Here is a 25451-nt window from a genome sequence, read left to right on the forward strand (position 1 = left end):
AAAAAAACTACCCGGGGACAGGTATAGCTGTAAAGAGGGTTGATGATGTTGTTTCGGTAACAAGTGGTCGCATGTCTGATCCCCTCCGGCGTGCGGTGCTCTTTTTATGCGCGTGCTAGGACGGGCATGCCGAGGAACTAATAGGCAACGATTTGAGATGGTGAAAAAAACTTGAAATTAACACCTTGTTACATCCCTCCTTTTAATTCACGCTCTCGCGACCCCTAATTCCTGATATAGCTCGTAAAAAAGAGGGGAAAAAACGCGATCCCTCATGAATTATAATGGGGCGCGGACGGAGACGGGGAAGTCATTTTTTGTGCACTATCCGACATTCTCCGTAACTCTTGCCCGCACCCTTTCTTGCTATGAAAAATGGTAGTAAATACCTACCAAAGATTGTATTATTGGAAGGGTAATCGAGAGGTTCGTCCAGTGTGCTGGATATCAAAATATTCTGTGCTGCAGGATGCCGAAAACATTAGCTCAGAGAATTTTTACATTGCACTGGAAAAAAAACACATTGGATCTAGAGTCCAGACTCTTAAAAACATCGACAAGAAAGAATACTCTTGATTCAATCGGGTTTTTGCTTAAATCAAGAACCAAGCCTCTTAATTTGAGCGGATTTCCTTTTGATTTAAGAAAAAATCTGATTGAATCAAGAGTATTTTTTCTTTTCAATGTTTTCAGGAGTCTGGACCCTCGATCCAATGTGTTTTTTTTCCAGTGTGGGATCAATTCAGCTTGTTCGGTGTTGATCGCCTCGTTGGAAAGTTGTACGCATCTCACGGCAAATTGTGTTAATTCACACCAATTTCGGGCATAGCATATGGGCTACGGGTAGAAAAATAACCGATCTCGCGTTGTTTTTCTTTGTATTTTTACAACAAGGAGGGCATGGACAGTGCTGCTATCTAATTTTAAATTTAATTGAACAATTTTAAAATTTTGGGAAAAATTCGCCGTGAATCGCGATCGCGAAAGTTTCAAATCTCTGTAAATGACGAAAAAAACTGCGGCGCCTCTGAATAACATCAGCCAGCGCGTACCTAAATCCCAGATGTCTCGCCCTCTCATCTCCGGAAACATCTCACGCTTCGAATTCAAAAATGAAACGAATAATCTGCAAATCCCACTGACGTGAATCTTTTTCACACCTCTCCTTTCGGACACCGGAAGCAAATGGCAAATCCAAATCCGTTTCTGCTACCCCGCGTTGGGCATTCCTTTTCGGCTATCCTCGCCTACCTCCCCAGGGTGTCAACCTGCAGCCAAAATCCACCCGTTTCAAATCTTAAAACTTTTTTTGAAAGAATCCACTCGTTTCAAATCTTAAGACTTTTTTTGAAAGAATAAAATTAAAGTTAGAAACTTCTAGTATGGAAGAAAATTTCTAGTATCTCTGACTTTTGCTGGCAGTACACGTTAACTTTTGCAGGGTTTTTAATTACAAAGAGGTACACCGAAAGTAGGCGTAAAAACCGACGAAGTCCGACAACAGAGGTCAAAGGCAAAAAATTCGCCCCTTCCGTTCTGAGTCACATGAGGGCACCAAAACAGAGATTGCCCTATTTGGCAGTAATATTTTCTCACCGTTTCTTGAAAGGGCGAGATAACCTCGTTTATCATTCTTAATTAGTAACTAGCAGGCTGTCACGTAGAGTAAAAGTCTGAAAACCAAAAAAAAATCAGAACTTGCCTGAGAAATTCTCTGCTGGTGTAACATGCTAATAAGACTCGGAAATTGTTGTTCACTTACTATCCTTCGGTCCTAATACACTCTTTTTGTAGAGCCGGTTCTATTTTCCACAGGGTTATACCTTCAGTAGGGCAGGTAGATAATACGCTTTGCTCGCTTTCTTGCGGAATTTTTGTGTCTCGAGATTCGGTTTTTGATAGACAAATAATAGTGTTATTGAAAACCTTTCTGCTTAGTCTTGAGTGTAAGCACACATATACGCTCCATTTTAACATGAACAGCATGGGTTATTAGTTAAAGTGGTTCATTCATGAATTATTATTTCATCTATCTACTTATTTCTTTCTTGATGTGCCTGAGGCATAGAACACGATAAATCTTGAAACTCAAAGTAAGTTTCATATAAAAGTGATTACGCTTGGTGATGACTGGTGACTCAAAAATAAAAGTTTTTCCAAAGGGAAATAGACGCATTGGCCAAAAATTTTTAAAAAAATCATTGCAGATTTCTTGTATATTCTTAAGGAATTGAACGGCGAAAGGATATGGAAGAGAATAATGCATTGATCTGGATCTGGCAAAACTCAGCCCCCTTTTTCTCATGCATAGCAACTCTGTTGACCATTTTTCGAAAACATCTGAGAAAGGTTTGACAGTTGAGTTAATGAATCCTTCAAAGACCCGTTGCCCGTTGCCGAGGTTTAATAATCCTTACGCGTTGCAAAATTTTACAGAAAAAACTGTGCATTTATTGGCTGACTTTCCTTAACGTTTCCGATGTTCTTCACTTTTGAATTTTTATCAGTCTGAGTGAAAAACGGAAAAAGCAGTTATCTCGCATCTTAACTTTAACCCTACCTCTAGTTCTTAATTCATTACGTAGAAAAAACGCCGTAGATTCTACATCAGAGTAAATTTTGCATAAAAATTCATACAGCACTGTAAAAAAAGTTAATTTAAGTTTAATCATAAGTCACATTATGTAAAATGCAATTTTACATTGTATTATGCGATATAATATTATCAATTATTTAAACAAAAATTATCACGCTGTATTAGGGGATAATATGATTGGACTAACCAATCACACGCTTTTTACTTTTAAAACTTATCCTAACTTATAGTACTAAACTAATAAATACCTATAATTGTAGAAGGTAGTTGTAGCTTTTTTTTTATTAGTTGTAGTTTTATTAAATATTTTCGTTGAAGAAAAAAAAGGTGGAAAAATGTATGAACTGTATCTGGGAAATGGATGATCTACCATATTCTTCGGTTTGCGCCAAAATCAGGTGACAAGATTTCTGAATCTGCCATCTTCTTCCTTAAATGGTCACGAACAACGTTTGTAGAAATGAAAAATCACCACTGCTGCCCGCGGGTTTTCGAGTTGATATGGCAATAGAGAGGGCGACTCACGGTTCCATGAACAAACGGGGCTTGCCAAAATCACCCCTTTTGGCCTTTTCCCTCCTGCGACCCTTATACGAGGAGGCAGCAACCCCTACCGTCGCGCTAAGCAAGAATCGCGTATAATCTCAACGTTGCCCTGTTCAAATACACGGTTCTCTTCAAACGCGGTAGCCCCGTCCGCGCATCTGACCCCGGTGAGATCTCAACAATAACACACCTACACCCTCCCACAGTCCATCCATGAGCGAATGTTTGCATCTCTTCTTTTTGCTCCCCTTCACTCTCGCTAACAATGCAAAGTAAAATAATCGATGAAGGATTTGCTTTTTTGAAAAAGGATGGAAAAGGGTTCGGTCAAAACTCACCGGAATCCTAAAAGGTGGACCGCGATCTGGAATTCTGTGAGCGTGGGAGAGGAGGAGGTTCTTTTCAAGCTCAGAAACAGAATATTTTTGGTTGGGTGGCCGAGTTTTTCGTGGAGAAAGTACGTTTCCCATGCGCATGCACCTTATCCATGAAAGAAGAGTTAATTTCGATGGAGACAATTTCATTCCCCCTAAACTTAATTTTCTCTACCTGTCTCGTTCTGGTGGAGCCAAAATCTGCGAGAAAATAGCAGGTTTTTAATTTCAAAATCAAACTATACCTCTTTCGTCCTAGGAGCGTTAACTGCTGACGGATTTAAAAATAGTTTCATTGATGGACTGTTAGTGAGAGGAATTTTTAATTTATAGACATTAGAGACTCTATTTGGTTTTGTTTTTTAGTGAAAATTACTTTAAAAAGTTAAAATTGAAGCACTTAAAGTTTTTCCTTCTTTAAAAAAATAAAGCGATAAGGAGATCATGGAAGTGCAAAATGACACTTCGTATGAGAAAACCAGAAAGCGTTTCCTAATTCACACCGTTTAACATTTAGTTGTTCCTAAGTTTTCTCCTTTTGAAATTTACTATTTTTTTATCCTTATTTTATTTTTTCTGAATGATGCTACTATAGGAGTAAATTATGACTAAAAATTTATGAGTAAATTATTTACATGATAAAAAGTTGAAATTGAAACAATTTTCGGCAATATTCTGAAAATTGATATTTCAAAGTAACCTACCTACTCTGTTGTGAATTGTTATTATTAAAAAAGAAGTTTTTAAGGTTTTCAAATACAAAGGAAAAATAAGATACCTACTTATCGATAACTGAAGAATCATGCCACATGGATGCGCCACATATCCCTCGTTAAAAAATTGTCCTCCATTTTCTGATGTAACTATTGCACTGCTCATAGAAAGTTTCAGCAGAGCAGGTAGTTTAGATTGACGTTTTTATTTTCAGGACATGTATATGTTACGGCCAATGCCGATAACCGGCCAAAGTCGTTATTGGCCGGCTGATGACGACTTTGGCCAAAAAGGCCGACCTATGCCGTCATTGGCCAAATTAACCGGCCAAAGTCGTCATTGGCCGAATTACCGGCATCGGCCGTAACATATATAAAATCCACTCAACTTGTTTTGCTAAAGACACCAGTTTCTTACAAGGCCGGTTTTGGGATGCGATGTTTTTTTTTTTTAATTGACAATACGCGCAGAAAAAAATGATCGAAGAAGTTGGTAACACTGACTTTTCTTCATTTAAACCTGTGTTGATTCATCGCTGCTTGTCGAAGCATCTTGCCACCTTGCCCCTCCGAAAATCGATTCGTTTTAATGGGTTTAAATGGATAGAAAACTGCCAACTTGTTGGATACATCAATGGCCGTTTCTGCGCGTTCCTTATTCTGCCGAGTTTCCCTTCAAAAAGTGTGATGGCAATTTGATCGGCTATGGAGCACGAGCAGTTGCGCGCAGTAGCTTTGTCACTATCGCGTGACACAACGACTCCTTCAATATTTGTACTTGATCCTGGGACACCCTGTATACTGCCATGCAAAGGAAAAATGCCGTATGAACATTCGAGAGTTGCCAAATTGCCTCCGATAAAATGTTCATTTTTGAGAAAAGTTATCAGTATTTTTCCTTGAAATTTTAGACTATTTAGATCAAATTACGAAAGAAGTTCCCTGAAAAATCGAAAGACAAATAAATAGAAATATTCCCGAAAATTCGTGAATTTTCAAAGGAAATTTGGCAACCCCTGAAGGCTCATACGGCGTTTTTCCTTAGCATGGCAATTTAGAGAACAGAGCTCCAGTGGAAATTGAGATACCCTCTAGTGTTAGAGGAGCGACATGTTGGCAAATGATCCCGAACCATCATCAAACGAGAAGAATGTCAAAAGCTCTAAATACGGCGCCATGCACAGATGCACCGTATAAACATTTGAATGTTGCCATAGAGAAAAAAAGGAGGTGTTTGCATCTTGAGGATTGTGTACCCTGTGAAGTAGGTCGGTACAACCTGGTCAGCGAAATCCGGAATTCGAAGTATGAAAAACGGACCATAACGTCCGATTGTTTTGCTTAAATCAACTCATGATATAATTTCTACCACTATACGTAGAATGAATTTTTTCCATAAACTACACCATTTTCAAGAAAATCGATGATAAAAGTCGCGGTACCGACCTAGGTCATCAAAAAAATCCAAGATGCCCGAAATGCAAACAACTCCTTTTTTTTCTCTATGGAATGTTGCTGGATTTGTCCCGATAAAATATTTATTTTTTAAAAAAGCTACGAATACTTTTCCTTGAAATTTTCAGATACTTTAAATTGAATCGTGAGCAGAATTCTCAAAATAATTATAAGAAAAATATTCACAATTTTTCCAGAAAATTCGTCTTTTTTCAATGAAAATTAGGCAATGTCGTTTTGCTTCAGCACCACCGTAGTGCAAATCTAAAATGCAGGTGACTGAATAGTAACTACAGCTGGTCCTTTTTAGAAATCTAGTCCCAAAAGTGGCCATCTCCATTGCCCTGTCTAAAAATTGTGCGATCATTATAATTTTAAAAGTGAAAGAACGGGAAAACCTACTAGTTTATGTTTTTTCGTGAATTTTCTGTAATTTAGCGAAAAAAATTGGAAAATTCTAAAAACAGCTGTACGTTTGATTGTTCCTATAGAAAATTAATATGATTTCACAATTTTTAGGTAGGGCAATGGCGATTGCTGCTGCTTTTAGAATTAGACGCTTCATTTCATCATGACTCAATGTGCTCTAAGATCACGTCTTAAAATTGTTGTTCGTGTTGTTCTTCCAGTACTGAACGGTGTATTTTAGACTATCTTTGATGCAGAAGTTATTTCTCAATTCCATCCTTTGTTAAGTAGCTGCGATAAAACAGGATCTTTGACGGGAATGCAATACGACAAAATTTTCTGATTGCAATTTCTTATCATTTATTATTTTTAAAAAAATACTTTCCGATGAGATTAAAAACATAAAACAAGTAGAAACATCTATGAACAACAGAACGGATAAACGATTTCAAGACTAATTTTTCACAAAATATTTACAAACACACAATTTCAACTAAACTTAAAACATTAAAATGTTCAATATATTAAAATTAATGACTTGGAAATTTTATAGACTAGGTGATAGGTACTTCCGAGAATAGCGACAGAGACGACATATACAAATTCAGACAAAATAGATGTAGATAGATCATGACATGAAATAAAATAGTAACAGGTTACAAGAGGGTACGCACATCATGGTGCTTTGTAATACAAATTTTCCTACAACCATCGAAATTCGGGGTTTCCTTGCAATTGGAAACAAGGTGCTTTTCGTTTTTACTGAAAACCGATGCTTTCCATTTTTAAAGGATTGCATTGCAGGTGGTAAAACAGTTCGGATAGTGAAGAAAAGTAGGTAAGAGGTAAGATTTGATTTTTTTGGCTATTGCTGCTGCTGATTTGATGTTGTTGCTGTTCCTCCCTCCCCCCCCCCTCAAAAAAAATAAGCCTCCGTTTTTCTATACCTGTTCTTCATAAAAAGTAGCTCATTTTTACCTCAATTACAACTTACAATTACAAATTACATGAAAACTATGGAAGAGATAGAAGGAAAAAGTTGGGGGAGATTGTAGAACCGATACCATTCCATGAGCCTATATCCTATAGCTTCCACCTTACTTAAGTATTGAAAATATTGTAAGATAAATCCCCCTACGTCAGTATCCTAAACGTATGCTATGATACCTGTCTAGAAATACTTACAGCTTTATACTTAGATTCGATACAGTAAATTTATACCTGAGCTCAAATCCTACGCATCTAATATGTATAAGTATATAAGAACTTTAATCGTCAAATGCAAATCAATATCTACGAGTTTTGGTAATGATTTTTAGAATTTATGACAAAAAATTTTTTTATGAATACGGGAATATCTCTTTTTTGCAACAATGAGGACATTGCTTTCATCATTCCATAAAAGATAAAAAAATTAGGAATAATTTTAATTTTGATTATAAAATAAGAAGTAATAGTATGAGTATTTTGAACGACTTACTGAAAATATGTGTGAATTGGACGAAGAATAATATTCATTCATTTTCGTGACTAATCAAATTCATGCGTTTGGCTCTGCTTTCGTGCCCATATATTTCAGACGTTCATATACTTGCGAAAAACTTTCAACTGCTCCCTAGCTAAATTGGGGGAAAAGCAATTCGGAAGAAAAAAACCACGTCCAAAAGCATATATATCCAATTGAGTACATTTGTTTCTCATTAGGGACATACTTCCGCGATATGGGAGAACGCCGTATTCGAGAGTTGCTAAATTTCCATCAGTAAAATGTTTATTTTTAAGTAAAGTTATCAATATTTTTCGTTGAAATTTTAAGGAATTGGAATAAAATTGCAAGCAACATTATCTGAAAAATTGGAAGAAAAATATTCATAAGTTTACCAGGAAATTTTTTCTTTATCAATCGAAATTTGGCAACGCCTAAAGGTTCATACAGCGTTTTTCCTTGGCACGGCAGCATAGTCGTGCAATATCAACCACTAATACTGCCGTGCTAAGGAAGAACGCCGTACGAACAATCGAGAGTTGCCAAATTTCATCCGATAAAATTTTTATTTTTGACAACAGTTATGAATATTTTTCCTTGAAATTTTCAGGCACTTTAGATCAAATTCCAAACAAAATTATCTGAGAAATTGGAAGAAAAATAATCACACATTTTCCTGAAAATTAGTGATTTGTCGAAGGAAATTTGGCAAAGCCTGAAAGCTCATACGGCGTTTTTCCTTAGCATGGCAGAATACATTCCTTTGCGGATGATCTATACATGTAAATATTGATAACCTACACTATTCGTAATGTTCACACCATCCTCTGACGCTTTTAACTTATCTCGTTGAAACGATTTTCTCGACTGGTACCTAGCTATGAGGAAAGCGAGCGATGTGGAGGAAGAAAGCCATCTCGTCTTTCGTCTTGTGGCCGCACATGTTACACGTGAACGGATCCCGGTAGTCATGGAAGCCCATGTGGATCGAGTACATGGCCAGGTTCTTGAAGATGATGTCGCAGAAGGAGCACCTGAAATTGTTCTCGTTCTCGTCGCCGGAATTGGTGCAAGAAGTGTCCGGAGTCGTCGGCTTGGAGCCGCCACGCACGATCTCCTCGTTGTTGTTCTCCTCCGTCTTGACGATGACGTCCACCCTCTCCGACCCCTCCTTCGGGATCGACTCCGGCGTCCGGTGCCCGTCCACCACCGAGACCTGATCCGGCAGTTTCCGGAACTGATCCGGCACCCGAGGAACCAGCAACTCCGAGTAGGGTTGAACCCGCGTCATCGCTTCCGGAAGCTGCTCCGCCGATTTCCGGAAAACCTGCTCCGGGCTCTGGTTGAGTCCCGTTCCGCTGACATCGACCGAGTCTATGGAGAGACTCTCGTCCGTGTTGGAGAGGCTCGAGGGATCCGCTCGGGACTTGGAGTCCGACTCGGATTTGTTCGGCGAAAATTGTTCCGGACTGGAAAGCATTTGGGCGTGGGGCGACACTGCTTTGAGCTTCGGCTCCCGGATCGGGTCCTGGAATGAGTCCTGGAGCGCCGCGAACACCCGTTTTACGGCGACGCCCTTCCGTCGGTTCTTCCCGGCGCGCTCTTGACTAGATACTTCCGACTTGCTCAGGTCCAGCGGAGCCGTCGTCAGATAGGTAGCCGTCTCCTCTTCAGACCTGTAATCATTATAAGATTATTTGTTTTAAAACAAAATTTTATGCCTTTAGGCAGTGTTATAATTTATTACATGTACCATATCGACGGCGCTAGTCTGCAGCCAGTCTGCATCCCATTTGCGGCGTTTGGAAATCTCCGCTCCTATTTTATTTTCTTAAGGATAACAAATCGACATCATCCCTTGAAACTTTTGCAGAATCTTCTGGGCACTGAGAAGAAAAATCACGGCAGTTTGTGAGGATTGCCGTTGAGTAATTTTCCATTTAAAACATGAGGTGTGACAGGAAGTCTGCTACGTCGCAAACCGAGATGCGTGCGGTTGCAGACTTACACTATCGATATCTATAACGACAGAGACAAATGGAATCCTCAGCCTTTCGGTGACAGATTATAAACTTTTCTTTTGGAGCTCGAAATCAACTTGGTGGCTTTGAGCAACGTGTTAAACAAGTTGATGTCTAGTATACATATTTCGAGTGTCCACAGCAAACTACCCCGCAACATCGATGGATGACTGCATAAGGGGACACATGTGGCACGATGTTTCTTTTTGAATACATGTGACCGGCCATGCGGAAGAAGTCTTAGTCCAGAAATATTCATCGTTACGTTATTGATACCAGAGAATAAAAGAGTTAGAATGACATATCAGGTCACAAAACGCCTTAAAATGCCAGTCCGAACGAAGAAAATGTCAATTGGAAGTTTAAAGGGGCAGAAAGTTTGAGAAATAGCTGTTTTAAGTGTAAATCCGCCATGTTTAGAGCTCAGAAGTGTAAAATTAATATGGATCTTGAAATCTTTCATTGGCACAAAAATGACCTTTCGCAAAACAATTTTTTGGACGCCAGAGACTGTTTCTGGTCGGAAACTCATATTCTAATTTTCGATCTAAGTTGAAAAAAATGGCTCTACCTAAAGATGCGGATTGAGTTTTCTGCAGAGACAAGAGACCCTCCAATGGCCTCTTGGCGACAGGTAGAATATTTTACTTTCGGAGATTCAACAATTCCTTATCGACAATACAAGGGAGCAACAGTCATCACCCTAATTTCGGCTGTTGACCTACCTACATGGTGGATGATGAGCTTCGGGTGACGTCATGAGCCAAACAAGTTTCCGAAACTTCGGCTATTCTCGGCTTGTTTGAAAAACGAAACTGCCAACACGTTGATGAACATCAACCGTGTAGGTAAGTCAACAGTAGAATGCTGAGGTCCCGAAAGTAAAAGCCTCCACCATGGCCAAGATGCTAGTGGAGGGTCTCTTGTCTCCGGTTTTTGTCTTACTTGCAAACAGAGCCAAGAGACCCTCCACTAGTATAGCTTTTACTTTCGGGACTTCAGCATTCTACTGCTGACTTACCTACATGGTTGATGTTTAACAACAACGTGTTGGCAGTTTCGTTTCGCAAACAAGCCGATAATGGCCGAAGTTTAGGAAACTTGTTCGGCTCATGACGTCACCCGAAGCTCATCATCGACCATGAAGGTAGTTCAACAGCCGAAATTAGGGTGATGACTGCTGCTCTCTTATAATTGTCCATAAGGAACTGTTGAGTCCCCGAAAGTAAAAGCTTCCACCTGTCGCCAAGAGGCCAGTGGAGGGTCTCTTGTCTCTGCTTGCAAATCTGAAAATTCTATAATAATTGAATAGCTTCTCACCTGTAGTCGGTGTTGTTGTTGAGTTGGTACAACTGCTTGAGTTTGACAAACTCCTCGGCGGCCAGATCCGTTTCGAGCGGGGGGCTCGTGGTGAAGGGTGGGAACTGGAAGGGGTAGGGGAACTGCGGGGGCGGTAGGATGCCGATCTGCGGCACTGCGTAGAGCGGGGACATGGCCGTGGTGACCGGAACGGGGGAGGCGGATTTGAGGTGCTCGTCGGACCTCTTGGGCCGGGACTTGGGCCCGCGGCGGGTGCCGTAGACGTCGACGATGGGCAGGGGGTTGGGCGAGCCGTCGGGGTTGAGGACCATGGCCGGCTTGTGCCCGTACTTCCGGAGGTGGAGCTTGAGGCTGTGGCAGTACTTGGTGGCGTAGGCGCAGTCCGAGCAGCGGAACTGGTAGACGTTCGAGTGGGACTTGAGGTGGGAGTTGAGCATGGACTTGTTGACGCACGAGTACGAGCACTGGTCGCACTTGAACGGCTTCGAGCCGAAGTGATTGCGCAGGTGGTACTCGAAGTGGTGTTTGTACTCGGTCACGAACGGGCACTTGGGGCAGGTCAGCAGTCGCTCCGCTTTGATGTGACCCCGGGTGTGTTCCCAGAATTCCCGTTTGGTCACTGCCGTGTGGGAACATTGCTTGCACCTGCAACAATCCATCAAACCCTTAATCACCTTCAAATTCCATTCAAATTCAAAAATTCATAGTAAGTTCCATGGTATATCGACGGTGCAAGTCGGCAATCACATAACTCGTTTGCGGTGTCTGAAAATCTCCGCAACTATGTTATTTTTTTAAAGGAGAACAAATGGACATGATTCCTTGAAGTTTTTGCAGAATTTTCCTCGCACATAGAAGAAAAATCACGGCAGTTTTAAAGAATCACCGTGGAGTAGTTTTCCGTTTAAAAAATAAAGTATGACAGGAAGTCTGCGACGTCGCAAACCGAGTTATGTGATTGCCGACTTTCACCGTCGATATGCATAGAACACATAGAGTTGTAATGTAAATGGGAGAGTTGGTGCCATGTTCTGGTCGACGAATTCCGAGCCCGGTGTGCGCCGAGCTTCGGTCACTTTTTCGTTACATTTTTGGCTGCGTGGTATACGTGGTAATTCTTATCTTCTTTGTTTACATCGGATGGCCGGGTGCCCGTGTGTCGAAAACAATCGATTATGTATCGAAAAAGTGACCCGGCGTCACACGGGAGTCTCGGAATTCGAGACCTGGAAAATGCTTAAAAGTGGCGCCAGCTTTCCCACTTGCATTACGACTCTATGTACTTGATGGATATGCGATGCAGGTCTGATGAAATTCGAGTTAATAGTGTGCGACTTCTTACCAATAAATAATGACGTCTTAATATGTGACATTTTTTAAAATTTACCTCGTTGCAAATTTCATGACTATGCATTGGTCCTGGAATATTAGACTCTAGAATTTATTATCTACAGAGATCCCCTCTCAGCTGGATATTGCGGGGAAAAACATTTATGCAAAGAAAATACTGCCGTTGGACTTGAGCAGATCCTCAAATAATCCCATAGAATGAGCTTAAATTGACTTCACATTTCTTCAAGAAAGGGTCAAATTCCGAGTGCACGGGGAACGACGAGTGAATAATAAAGTGTGCATAAAAATAGGTGTTATCAGAACCAAAAGTCGCCGAACTTTGTGATGAAACTAATATTGCACAAGAGCTTTCATTTTTTAGCAATGATATTGGTGAAGGAAGTCCAGTAAATTCAAGTGCAATATTAATGACGATTTTCTCATCGTAAAATCGGGTGAATTCGCTTGGTGCTGATGATCACAGCAATTTTATCGTAATGAAGTTCTAATAAAATTGCAACTTCATTTCACCGAATCGTAACTTTTCCGCTGAGAAATGCCACTTACACTTGGAAAGCACACTGCCGTGCTGAGGAAAACACCGTATGAACATTCGAGAGTTGCCAAATTTCCCCAGGTAAAACACTAAAACACATGTCTTTGAGAAAAGTTATTCATATTTTTCCTTGAAATATTCAGTTGTTTTAGGTCAGATTGCGAAGAAAATTGTCTGGAAATTTTGGAGAAAAATGTTCAAGATTTTCCGGGTAAATTCGGCTTTGGTTATAGGAAATCTGGCAACGTCTAAAGGCTCATAAGACGTTTTTCCTTGACAGGGCAGAACAAGAGGGAATATTGATGTTGGGAAACTTACCTGAACTGTTTGACTTTGCCGGAGGAGGTAACTTTGGGTTGATCGAGGCCGGACTCCTCGTCGCCGCAAGATTCGCCCTCGCCGCCGTCCGAGGAAAGGGCCACGTCGTGCGTCTCCCGGTAGTGGTTGGCCAAGTCATGACTGTTCTGCGTCGTGAATTCGCACATGTTGCAAAATTTGTCGCCCTCCTCACTCAGCGTGTGTTCCTTAAATTGCATCCTGCAACAAATCAAAGAAGCGCCAACTCAAAGCAAGTGTTCCTCGTGTAAATATGTTCTTACAAAAGGTGTATTAAGGCAGTGCTCCCATTCCATGTCCGTCAAAAGTTCCGGGGTTCGGAACTTTTTTGTTCCAATTTCTCCCACTCGATGACCGTCAAAAGTTTCGGGATTCCTTTTAGATTTTTTCAAAAGTTCTGAGAAAGTGCCGGGAAATGCGAAAGATCCGGATCATTTCGGGAATTTCAAAAGTTTCGAGAAAAATTCAGGAAAATCTCAAAAGTTCGGAATTCGGAACTAGTTCCGGAAAATGGAGGCATTGTATTAAGGATACGCACATCACTATTTCGCCTTCAGTTTTAAAATAGGCAAGAAAGCATCCCCCGAGCCGCAATAGTCATCACGGAAAAAACAAGACTAGTGTTGAGCACTACTGGCCGTTTAGTGGGGAGTAGTTGAGGGCTGGCGTCTAAGCGCTGTACAGCTCAACACCGGAAGGCAGTGCAGGTGGGCACTGAACATGAGTAGTGCTAATCAGATGCCGCGAGACGTAGTTGCGCTTAACAGGTGTAAATTCACCCACGAGACGTCGGAGTCACGATAGCCTGGTGGTAACGCGCTGGTCTTCCACCGGCGCAACCCGAGTTCGATCCCAGGCGGAGGCGTTTCATATTTTACGCTCGCTCCAAAGTCACTTTAGGGCTTGACACTACTTCTTCCTTAGTGACCCAGCCTCGAGCTGTTTAGTGCCCAGCACTCCTCTGACTTGCTGGCTCCATTTGACCTAACCCTCGTTAGTGCCCAGCACTAACATGTAGGTCCTAACCCTAAACTCGTTTTTTCCGTGATCTACTACGATGACTCGCATATTACGTCGCATGCACGGAAAAAACGAGTTTAGGGTTGGGACCTACATGTTAGTGCTGGGCACTAACGAGGGTTAGGTCAAATGGAGCCAGCAAGTCAGAGGAGTGCTGGGCACTAAACAGCTCGAGGCTGGGTCACTAAGGAAGAAGTAGTGTCAAGCCCTAAAGTGACTTTGGAGCGAGCGTAAAATATGAAACGTCTCCGCCTGGGATCGAGCTCGGGTTGCGCCGGTGGAAGACCAGCGCGTTACCACCAGGCTATCGTGACTCCGACGTCTCGTGGGTGAATTTACACCTGTTAAGCGCAACTACGTCTCGCGGCATCTGATTAGCACTACTCATGTTCAGTGCCCACCTGCACTGCCTTCCGGTGTTGAGCTGTACAGCGCTTAGACGCCAGCCCTCAACTACTCCCCACTAAACGGCCAGTAGTGCTCAACACTAGTCTTGTTTTTTCCGTGTGGTGGATCGGCAAAATTTGAAAACTGTAAATGCTCATTACTCCATTTAGACAAAACACTGAGTTTTTTCAAGTGGCTCCATCGTGTTCCAAGGCCGCGTTCTTCTTCAAATAACGCGTTCAACTAAGTCTCAAGAGTCCAAAATCCACGAAATAAGTGCATAAGCTTTGGGTTTAGGGTTCTCTAATTTTATCGGGTGGGCGGGCTTTCTGGAAGAGGACTCCGAGGTCCTCCCTTTAGGGAATTAGAGAACCCCCCTTCGGGACATTTTTCAAACAGAATACCCGACGAATTTCATTTCAAGCTAATTTTACTCGACATTTAAAATTATAATTCACTAAAATAACTACATACGATTTTTCGTTATATTTTTTTAATCGAGAGACTTAAACGCAAGGGTAGAGAGATGGGATCTAGGAAGTAACCGGATGAACACAATAGATATTTGGTTTGTAAATGCTATGATGGATGATGTGCAGGTGCTTCATGGCACTATGCTTTCAAAAACCAGACGCGTTTCGGGCTGCAGCACGATATTTACTGTTTCCAAGAACAGTTGTAAGTGTAAAGAGTCATTGGCCAGCACGTAATAATAAACAGTAGGCATACTATATCATCTCTCAGGGACTTTAAGTAAAAGGAGCTCAGTTTTTAATAACATACATAATAACGATAAAGAAAGTATATGAGTATGCAAACGTCATACACACATTTAGAGACAACTGGGAATTGATAATCAGGCACGATCCTAGCAACATTGGAATGCTCTTGGTCCCTTTTTGCAAAATGCAATCCACTTATCGGTCATGGGTTCATCCCCGGGAGTACAAGAACGTGGCACGTCTTGATTTTTAAACTTGTCGAACCATGCTAATAGCCAAGGAATCGATCTCAATGAAGGGACTTGCAGGTCCAGACGCACAAGAGCAGTTGTTGCTTCTTTGAGATATACATGTTTGAAGTTTTGGAATTGCACGGACTCTCATGGCAGAAAGAGAGTTCAAACTGACTTTTTATGCTTAAAAATTAGAATTTGGGAGTGGGTTTTTCACAGAATATGCATTAAGACTAGTTTAAATTGAAATCATTAATAATATCCATCTCAAGTATTACAAAAACTGCACTTATGCGCCTTTGTACTCCAAGCCCCTCGATGGTGCTTTCTGAATGAAAATGAGGAAGCGTATATTGACACGAAAGAGCTAAATGGTAGTGATGCACACTGCTATCCTGCCTTCAATTTTCAAGGTAGGCCAGAAAACGCTATCTCCTCTAGTCGAGTATTTGTATCTAAAGTTAAGGTGATTCGATGGACGCCATATTTTGTGTCAGAACGGCATGCGATATATCGCATCAATTGGTTCCATATTTTCAGCTACTCGTCATTTTTCTCCTATTTTGAGATCGCACTTCTGTTGTCAGGAGTCTAAAGCACTCACTTACCAATTTTAACAAAGAAATTCAACGTAATAAAGGCGTGGTTTTTTCAGAGAGAAAATATCGCATTCGAGTGCAGTTTCGATATCAGTATCGAATGCGATGTTTTCTCTCTGAAAAAACCACGCCTTTATTACGTTGAATTTCTTTGTTAAAATTGGTAAGTGAGTGCTTTAGACTCCTGACAACAAAATTGCGATCTCAAAATAGGAGAAAAATGACGAGTAGCTGAAAATATGGAACCAATTGATGCGATATATCGCATGCCGTTCTGGACACAAAATATGGCGTCCATCGAATCACCTTAAACATGAAATTGGCAGCTTCGAAGCAAATTGTGTTTAAATTTACCAGAAAATTTTGATTCCGGCTCGATCTATGGTTGGTTGAAATTGCATTATATGAAATGAACTATTCACCCTTAACTTTATGCCAGGATATTCATGCTTTTCTACAGCGTGCGCAGAAAAGAGCATCCCTCTTGGTTTCAAATTTTTGAACTTTTTGAGCAAATGGGGTGTTCAAATATGTTATACATGGACCGCGTTTATCAGAAAGGAACCAAGCCACATAAGCTGTTGCCAAATTTAAGTGGGCAATTTAATGTTTTACACGAGAACGTTTGTGCGGATTCCTTTGAAAATTTTAAGGAGTTTGCCTCGTACTATGTAGAAAATTCACTGACATTGGCACCTAAATACGCACAACCGTTTTCATGTAATATAGTAAATTGCCCGATTAAATTTGGCGACAGCTGATGTGACTTGGTTCCTTTCTACTTAACGCAATCCAAATTTAAGCGTCTTTGTGAATGTAGCTTCTTGCTGGAATGGAGATGTTGCATGTGTGAGGAATTTGCGATTTGACTGTTGATTCTTATGTGAAAGTTCGCGAGAAACACGACGGTGCCACTGGTTTTCTCTGAAATCAACTTCCAAGCTCAAAAAAGCTCTGAAGTTGAGGCCAAAATGAAGGTGATTTCCCGCGCTGTCCTGAGAGTCCACCTCCACATCAAGACAAACTCTCCATGCAAAGATAGGGAGCAAATACATTGACAAGGCTGCCACTTAATTTGGGGACTCTAAAACTGAAAACACGGCATCACTGCTAATGTATTTGCTCGGAGAGTTTGTCTTGACGTAGAGGTGGACTCTCAGGATAGCGTGGGATATCCCCTCCATTTTGGCCTCAACTTATGAGCTCTTTTTGAGCTTGGGAGTTGATTTCAGAGAATACTAGTGGCACCGTCGTGTCTCTCGCGAACTTTCACATAAAAATCAACAGTCAAATTGCAAATTCCTCACACATGCAACATCTCCATTCCACACCTAATCGCTACCACTCATCTGACAACAGTGCTGATGAGCCTCTAAAAAGGACAAGAGAAGAGGCTCCAGAGGGCGCCGTGCCGCGATCGTGTGATGGACTTACTTATGCATGCTAAAAGGAACTATGTTACACGCAAACCCTATGCACATAGGTTCTTTTAGCATTTAAATACGTCCTGTTAAGGGTTAACGCAAAGCACGGGTCGACGGACAGAAGGACGCGAGTTAAGGAACAATAAGGGGGAAAAGTATGCATACATTTTCACGGCTGAGACGGACAACCGTTGAGTCACTCGTTTTCAATCCTTTTCTTCTTTTATAACTGTCGAAGGTCCTTCGTCGAAACAAAAGATACCATCGATTAGCGGTCGACAGAACAGTTATGAAAAAGAGCAAAAAATGAGGCAAAGGAAAACAATGAAAACGCACTGGTTTTGTTCTTGTATAATATCCTGCACTTTGAACGGAGCGAATGGTTTTTTTCTCTTTTTTTTGAAAATCTCTCCTGATTAATGACACAGAGCGACCGTTTTGCGGAATCCAACGCGAGATGGAACGCTCGGGGTTCCTCCAGTGGCGTGCTTTGCGATATATCGATTGATCGGCCATTTAAACCTATGGAAAAGTATCGATAAACAGGGTGTTCGCAGCGAACACCCTAACTATCGATTATTTACCACAGCCTCAAATGGGGAAATATCGATGGATCGCAAAGCATGCCACGCCACTGGCTTCCTCGTGTAGCAATAGCATAGAACAGACATATCCGATCGTATGATAACATTCTTGAAAAGAACCACAAGATAGCACTGAGTTTTTCACCTTAGATGTTAGGTGAGTTGAGTTTCAGCAGGATTGGGATCCCTTGAATTTTTCAAGTTGAAAATCTGAACATGGAAAATCCAATTAATGCACAATGCAATGCTGCCAGCTCATCTGCTCTTTTTTTATCATTAAAAAATTCAATGTTAGTGCCTTTCGATTCAATGGCATATCAAACCCCTCAATTCTTTTTCCTCTGTGAATGCATAAATCCATTTACGTACGTATCGCGCACTCAAGGAAAACCGTCGCTGGACAGTTCTAAGCATTTCTTCAGGCGCTAAAGGCGTGCGTACAAGAGCTTCAAAAACTTTCCCCGTCAATAATTTGAAATATTTTGACGAGAATCAGAAATTATGAGCGGTATCGGTTAAAACTTTCTGCGATTTTTAATTTCATATTCTCTGACGTATTTTTGAAACATTGCATTGCTGCGACGCTGGTTGAGATGATCGGAACCAGCAAACTAGGGTTCCTTCAAAACGAAGAATGTACAAAAAGGGGGAATAAGACTGAAACCAAGACAAGTTTACTCTTGAACAATGCATAAAATAATTTGAGATTTTTTCTTTAAAAAAAAAAGAAGAAAAAATTGCACGTAAAAAATGACTTAACACTAGAATTTGTAATGTTCTCTTAAAAACGTAGTTTTTAAGCACCCTTTTGAGCAAATCATCCCTTACTATATTTTTAGCTCAAGAATCTAATTTTACACTTTCCACTCGTACGTGCTCACACGGGGACAAAAACTAATTGCCTTGAAGCCTTGAAAATGTTAAAAGTATCGTCAAATTTTTATCTTAGGGTATGAGGTGCTGAAAATTGGTCCACTTCCATGAGGTCGGGCTTAAGGGATGAGACGTGGGACATGCCGAGTACAAGTCCTCTGAGCTCGCTCATAGATAAGTAACATACTAAGCGCAAAAAATATCGATGCGGGAATGAAAAATCTCTCGAGCGGAAAGGGTGAGTACCGGGAAGTCAATGACACGTCAGCATTGGTCGGCAACAGGGCGTCATGGGGGTAGTTAATATGCCTTTTCTCTCACAATACAAGGTACAGCTACGAGCTACGGTCACTTTCGCCTTTCCCGTTCTAACCGGTCCAAAAGAAAGAGCCCGTTCCACAATTAGGTCGAGAAAATCGGTTCCCTGGCCCTGGCCTGAATAGCCACCCGCAGTCAGTCAGGCGGGCGGCCCGTTTCCGCGAACCGATTAGATTGCGAAAAATGTTTTGCCAACAACAGCAACACGCTTTGCATATCCTGTGAAAAGACTCATCTTGTTTTTTTTCCCTTTTTTGTCGGTGACGAATGGGTTTAGCCTTTGAGTTTAGGTGTTCACGACGTAAAAAGTCAGATCAGTCGGAGACGGAGGCCTTGTCCTCCTGATTGTTGCTTTTGTGGGCGTGTGAGTGAATTCTGGCACCATCCGACAACCAGTCGGAATGATGGATCGTCCAATCCATTTGGCACAGTTTTCTACGTTACGCGGAAAAACGTTCATCTTTTTGCAGCGGACGCTTTCAGTATCCCGTTATCGTTCCTCTGTTCCGCCGATATGCACTATTGTTCGGGATATGCATATTGTGAGGAGTGGATTTCCCGGCGTTATGAAAGATTTCGGCCGACATATTCCGTGGAACGGACCCCTTTTCGAGAAAATATGTAAATCTGATATCATTTTTGCGAAAGAAATCTGCCGCCACCGGGAGTTTTGAAGAAAGACCTAAGTTAGATACCGCTGACCAAATGGGGAAAGCACGTATCTCCGTTTGCGACGTTATATACTTCCTGCCATGCATTATTTTTTCATTGAAAAATTAGTTTTCATGGTTTCTTGAAAACTTCCTTGATTTATCTTCTCTGATAGGAGAGTATAAATTTCGATGTAATAACAGTTGGCTTGTTTCTCTTGGAAAAATACAGTAGTAGCAGAAATTTTGAAACTTCACAATGGAGATACGTGGCTTCACACTTCGGCCATCGATTTGTTGACGAAAGTGAACTGTCTTTCAGATCGAGTGAATTGAAGCATCGCAAAACATAATTTGCGGATTGAATTTTTTCTTGTCAATGTTATTAGGAGTCTGGACTCTAGATCCAAGCGACTTTTTTTCAGTGTTGGTAAATTAATTTTTGTCATCATTATTTGTTTATTAAATCTGGGGAGCTGAGTGGCGTGTACAAGGGTTACCTGTGGGTAACTCCAATCCTAGTAACCTCAAGACACCTCTGGCCTCTTGATTTACAGACATTGCCATGATAGTTTTCAATGCATCTATCAGAAATTGAGAAACATTTTGAATGATGTTAATGCTTTGACTCTATTCAGTTTAATTTTCATCTTTATTGCGTTGTGCGGAAGAATACCTTTCAATGGAAAATTTCAAAAAAATGCCATAAATTGACTCTCCACGGCGCACAGTGGATCGAGCCAATAGGAGAGGTCGGACAAAATTTAGAAACATTAAACGCTCCGTTCATACACAACTTTGAGGTTCTAAAAGTGGTTCCGTTGGTTTCCTCGTGAAATTATCTTTTAGGAACTCCTGCTGTCAAAAGCTATCATTTGAGAGACTATTTTTTTTTAATTTTTATTTTTATTTAAAAAAAATTTGCTGCAATTAAAACAGTTAAAGTAGGAGCGTTTTTCAGTTTCATCGACATTGAGGAGAAAGGTGCAAAGACTGTAACTGCCCGGTGATCTTTGGAAGACAACAAAAAGCCGGAAAGAATAGTTAATGAAACAGCAAGAGGCTTTTGTTGGATCACTGAGGTGAGGTCTGATCAATGTCCCAAAAGAAAACGGGCTCGTAAAAAAACGCTCACAAAAAAAGGTCACCGATACTCGGCGACCCAAATGCCCTCCTCTGAGGTTTAGAAATTAGGTAACATTTCGAGACGAGGAAGAAACATTGCATAATAGTTCACCTTTCTTTTTTTCCTTTATCCTTTTCGGCTGTAAAAAAGGGTCCCTAAGGCATTATCTTTTTTTCTTGGAAAGTCAAGTTTAGGCATCTCTTCTATTTCATACTTTCACTTAACGGTGTCTCAAACTGGAAAACGTTGTTTGAATATGCAAATGCTGATTTTTCAACAGTACTGATGAAAGTGTTAAAATTTAGCCGTGACGACTTGAACAGAGAACTTGCTCTACGCTGTGTCAAAAGGGAAAGTGAATGGCTGAATGCGCAAACTACGTTGAACATCCATCTAATGATGCTTCGAAAGTATCTAGAAGTTCCATATAATGGCCGCGCGGTTGAGGAAGACAGCAGTTTGTTGGCCGGTTGAAGTTTTTTAGCCAACTTGCTTAAAAACTCAGCATAAAGCGGATATCTCAATACAGAAGGAAAAAGCTCACACACAAGCACAATTTTCCCTCGATGAGATAAGCTTTTTCAATCTGTAATGAAATATCAGCTTAATGCTGAGTTTTTTAGCACGTTGGCTAAAAAACTTCAACATACCGTCTTACGACCCGTGTGTCCACCGCAATCAGTTTGCGTAAGAAAGAACCCTAACTTAGTTTTTTAGAAAATTAAAGTAGTGCTTTTGAGATCTTCACCACCGGTTCCGTGCGAGTGACGCAATTGGTAGCCCTATCCGGCGACAGTTCTGGCCTATGTATTTCAAACAATTATTGCAACTTTCATTAGAATCAATAAAATCGATGTTCTCAAATTACTCTTCGATATCCAGCCAACTTGTCGGTTAGAAGTGAGACGACAGATGCGAAGTAAAACTTTATACAGATAAAATAGGAAGATAGATACACGCGGAATTCTCACGTTTACTCAGAGGTGTTTCTTGACGGAAAATTTTTGTTAGGGTAGTTCGGTGAAAGGTTTGAAAGTTACGCATTCCGTTATTTTCCCCATCCATTTTCGAGATAGACCACGAAACATTTCCGCGCGGCAACTGCGGCAAGTTATCCATTCAAGGATACAGTATGTAACATAAAAATCAAGCCGTTCTGCCCCCCCCCCCCTTCCCCAATTTTCTGAAATAACTCCTAAAATGTCCTCACATTATTTATTCTTTTATATAAAGATGAACTTAGGACCTAAATTTTTTAAGTACGCTTAAAAGGATGAGCAAGAGCGGGTCGGACTGAGCATACATTTTCTCATGAAAAATGACTCATTTCTGAACGTTCCCTCCGATTTCTATGACTTGTTCAAAGACTATGTATTCGATCAATTTGTATTTGAACTTATCCTTATACTTAATACCCAATCTAAAAGAGATATAATACTTAAAATTTGAAAAAACAAAAATAAAATGAAATAAAAAGATCGTATCTCCTATGACACTACTAAAAATGCGCCGCACGTTTTGTATTATATGAACCATTTGGGAAGATTCGTTCAGCTAACAATCAGAGTTAGATTTTTTCTCCATGCGTTTTTTTGTATTTCATTCTTCCACCGCAAATAAATTTTTCCCTCCTCCTGCAATTGAAAAATGCACTTCAGAAAAAGCGCATGGATAGACATCTATTTTTATTTAAGTGGAGGACGTAGAAACGAAGGCATAGCTTTTTGAAGAAAATCCGTGAACATTTCTTGCTGCGAACAAACTTGATGTACTTTACTTGCATATTTCCTTATATAAACTTCTACATTAGTTGGTGATGAAAAAAAGAAGAATATAAAAAATCCTTGCTGGGAAAGTGAATACGTAAATGCTTCCTTTGATCAAGCAAAATAATCGTCAAATTCTTATCAATAGAAAAAAGTTGACAAATTTTACTCCGGATAAGAGAAAAACGCCAGAGAAGTAACAAATTTATTTCAAAGTCAAGGGCGTAATAAAGTCGTCGGAACGATTTTAAATTGCCAAGGGCAGTTACCCTTTGGAACGCTAAAAAACCATAAGGTAGGCCATATTTGTAATTTAATGGATTTAGTTAGTTGTAAAAAAAATGTCTCTTCGGCGTAATAGATCAATTGTTCATTTGTAAAAAAAAAAAAAAAAAAAAAAAAAAAAAAAAAAAAAAAAAATCGAAGCGTTGAGATGTGCTTTTGTACTACACTGTGTGCAATCAAATTAAGTTGAACAATAACAATCGGGATCTGATAAGATTGAACTAGAGCTTACTTAATCTTTTCTTCGATATTCCAAGAAAATCCGTAGTTAAGTGCTTTCATTCACTTCAAAACATTTTTTGTAAAACACTGGGAAAAAAAACCACATTGGATCTAGAGTCCAGACTCTTGAAAATATTGACAAGAAAAAGGACTCTTGATTCAAGCAGATTTAAGCTGAAATCAAAAGGATATCCGCTCAAATTAAGAGGCTTGGTTCTTGATTTAAGCTTAAATCTGATTAAATCAAGCGTGTTTTTTCTTGTCGACGTTTTTAAGAGTCTGGACTCTAGATCCAATGTGTTTTTTTCCAGTGAATGAATGCGTTAACCTGCACAATTTCGTGAAGCTCCTCGTCTTCAATTTTTGTTTACATAGAAACCATGAAAAAGACCATAGAAAAACCATAAGAAAACCAAAGAAAACCATGGAAAAAACCATGCGAGTAAACGCGAGCTCATAGATTTTTCCCTTTGATAAAATAAAATAAAATGATCGAGACATTTTCAAAAAGCAGGGAGCAAACAACTAATTTTGTTCCTCAGCTTCTCAAATACACAAAAAAACCTACGATAAAGTTAAAGTGACGTCGTACCTCAGACGAAAGAAAGTAATTAAACACTGAGCGCTAAAAACTTTCTTCAATTATTCTCTTTTTTATTATTATTATTATTCAATTATTATTATTTTTTTTACGAGAAATTGACCCAAACATCTGCCCAAAGTTTTGCTGAATTTTGCTCGCAATCCGTAGGAAAATGTGTGGAATTTTCCATGAAAAATTCCTCTTAGTATTCAGGTGAAAAATAGGAGCGAAGATTTTAAAGTTTACAATTAAGTCCTTTGAAAGGTACGTTCTTCCGTCTGGTGTACAGTAGGAAATAATATTATTACATTGAAATTGTGCTTACCTAATCTCTTAAGAGGTATTCCAAGAAAATCCTTAACTAAACACTTTCATGTAGTCGAAGAGAGGAACAGTCCGCAATGAGGTGCGTAACCATATCAAATCGAAAAATCTGAAAAGTGAAAACTGGGGCTCCTGAGCACACACTTCACTAATCACATGACGAACACAACAGTCTCGGCGGAAGCGGACCGTAAGGGATGAAAAGACGTACTGGCTACCCCGGAGCCGAGATCGGGCTTAGGGGCAGCGGCGAAAGGGGCGGGGGATGAAGAGGGATGCGGCGCGGGACCCGGGCCGGGGTGTCGGGTATCATTCAAAACAGTGTCCATCCCCTCCTACGAGTAGCCCTCTCCGCCCCTTTTTGATTTGGCCAGCTTTTTTGAGTGTTTTCACTCCTCGCACCCCTTTCTGCACCCCCACTCGCAACTTACCCTCCAGAATCGCGTGTTACTTCACTGAAAAAAAAATCTCGGTGTATTTACTAAGAAAAGGGTAAAATTACCAAGAATTCAGGGTTTTATTTGATCCCAGTTTTTTCTTGGTCAAATTGCCATTTATGGAATTGGTAATTTCACTGAGAAATCTCGGTAAAATTATTAAACTTTCTCGGTAATTTTACTGGACCTTGGTGAAAACGCCAGCATTTTTTATCGACGGTGGTAGAATTACCGAGATAAAATGGCAAAGTTACCGGGAATTGATTACCAATAAAAGTGGTATCCTTACCTGGAAAAAAAAGTAAAAATACAGGTTTTTAGGTAAGCTTACCAGTCTGTCTTGGTAAAATTACCAATAATTGGTAAAAAAAAGTGAGATGGTAAAGGTACCAACGGATTTTGGTAAAAACGCTGCGAATTTTTTTCAGTGTTCGGTCGCGATTTGCGGGTCATGACATTCAATGATCCGTATAGTGAAATTTACAGAGTTTGAAGAGTGGAAAGGCAAAGTTGGTGAGGGTATTTTCTGCATACTCCTTCCAATACATTTCCGCAAAAAGCATCACTTACCTCTATACGATTATAATGCATGTTGTTCCTTTGCGTAAAATGACGTAAAAGATTTCCTTATGGAACTTTCTTCGGATATTTTCTCTAAAAGTTTGTTGTAATGTTTTAATCGGTGGTTTTTATTTTTAGTTCACGATAGATGTCTATTGAAAGATTGAAAGAGCTGAGAGCTGGAGTCTGCGCTT

The 25451-nt window shown here is 40.3% G+C and overlaps 1 protein-coding gene across 1 annotated transcript; it reads right to left on the bottom strand.

Annotated features, from left to right (window-relative positions):
- Positions 1 to 7032: 7032 nt before the first annotated feature.
- LOC109040571 (protein hunchback-like) lies at positions 7033 to 24460 on the bottom strand. Its single transcript, XM_019056556.2, has 4 exons — positions 24261 to 24460; positions 13126 to 13344; positions 10920 to 11564; positions 7033 to 9254 (listed from the first exon to the last, which is right to left on the bottom strand). Exons 2-4 carry the CDS (start codon positions 13341 to 13343, stop codon positions 8453 to 8455), a joined length of 1665 nt encoding a protein of 554 aa, XP_018912101.1. The 5' UTR covers position 13344; positions 24261 to 24460; the 3' UTR covers positions 7033 to 8452.
- Positions 24461 to 25451: the final 991 nt, after the last annotated feature.

This window comes from Bemisia tabaci, chromosome 7 (assembly GCF_918797505.1).
Source record: "Bemisia tabaci chromosome 7, PGI_BMITA_v3".
NCBI lineage: Eukaryota > Metazoa > Arthropoda > Insecta > Hemiptera > Aleyrodidae > Bemisia > Bemisia tabaci.

Excerpts from the sequence above, each read along its gene's own strand:
- LOC109040571 (XM_019056556.2), bottom strand. The coding sequence starts at position 13,343 with ATGCAATTTAAGGAACACACGCTGAGTGAGGAGGGCGACAAATTTTGC. Across the intron at positions 11,565-13,125 it reads GGCAAAGTCAAACAGTTCAG|GTGCAAGCAATGTTCCCACA; the intron begins GTAAGTTTCCCA and ends GGATTGTTGCAG. Across the intron at positions 9,255-10,919 it reads AACAACAACACCGACTACAG|GTCTGAAGAGGAGACGGCTA; the intron begins GTGAGAAGCTAT and ends TAATGATTACAG.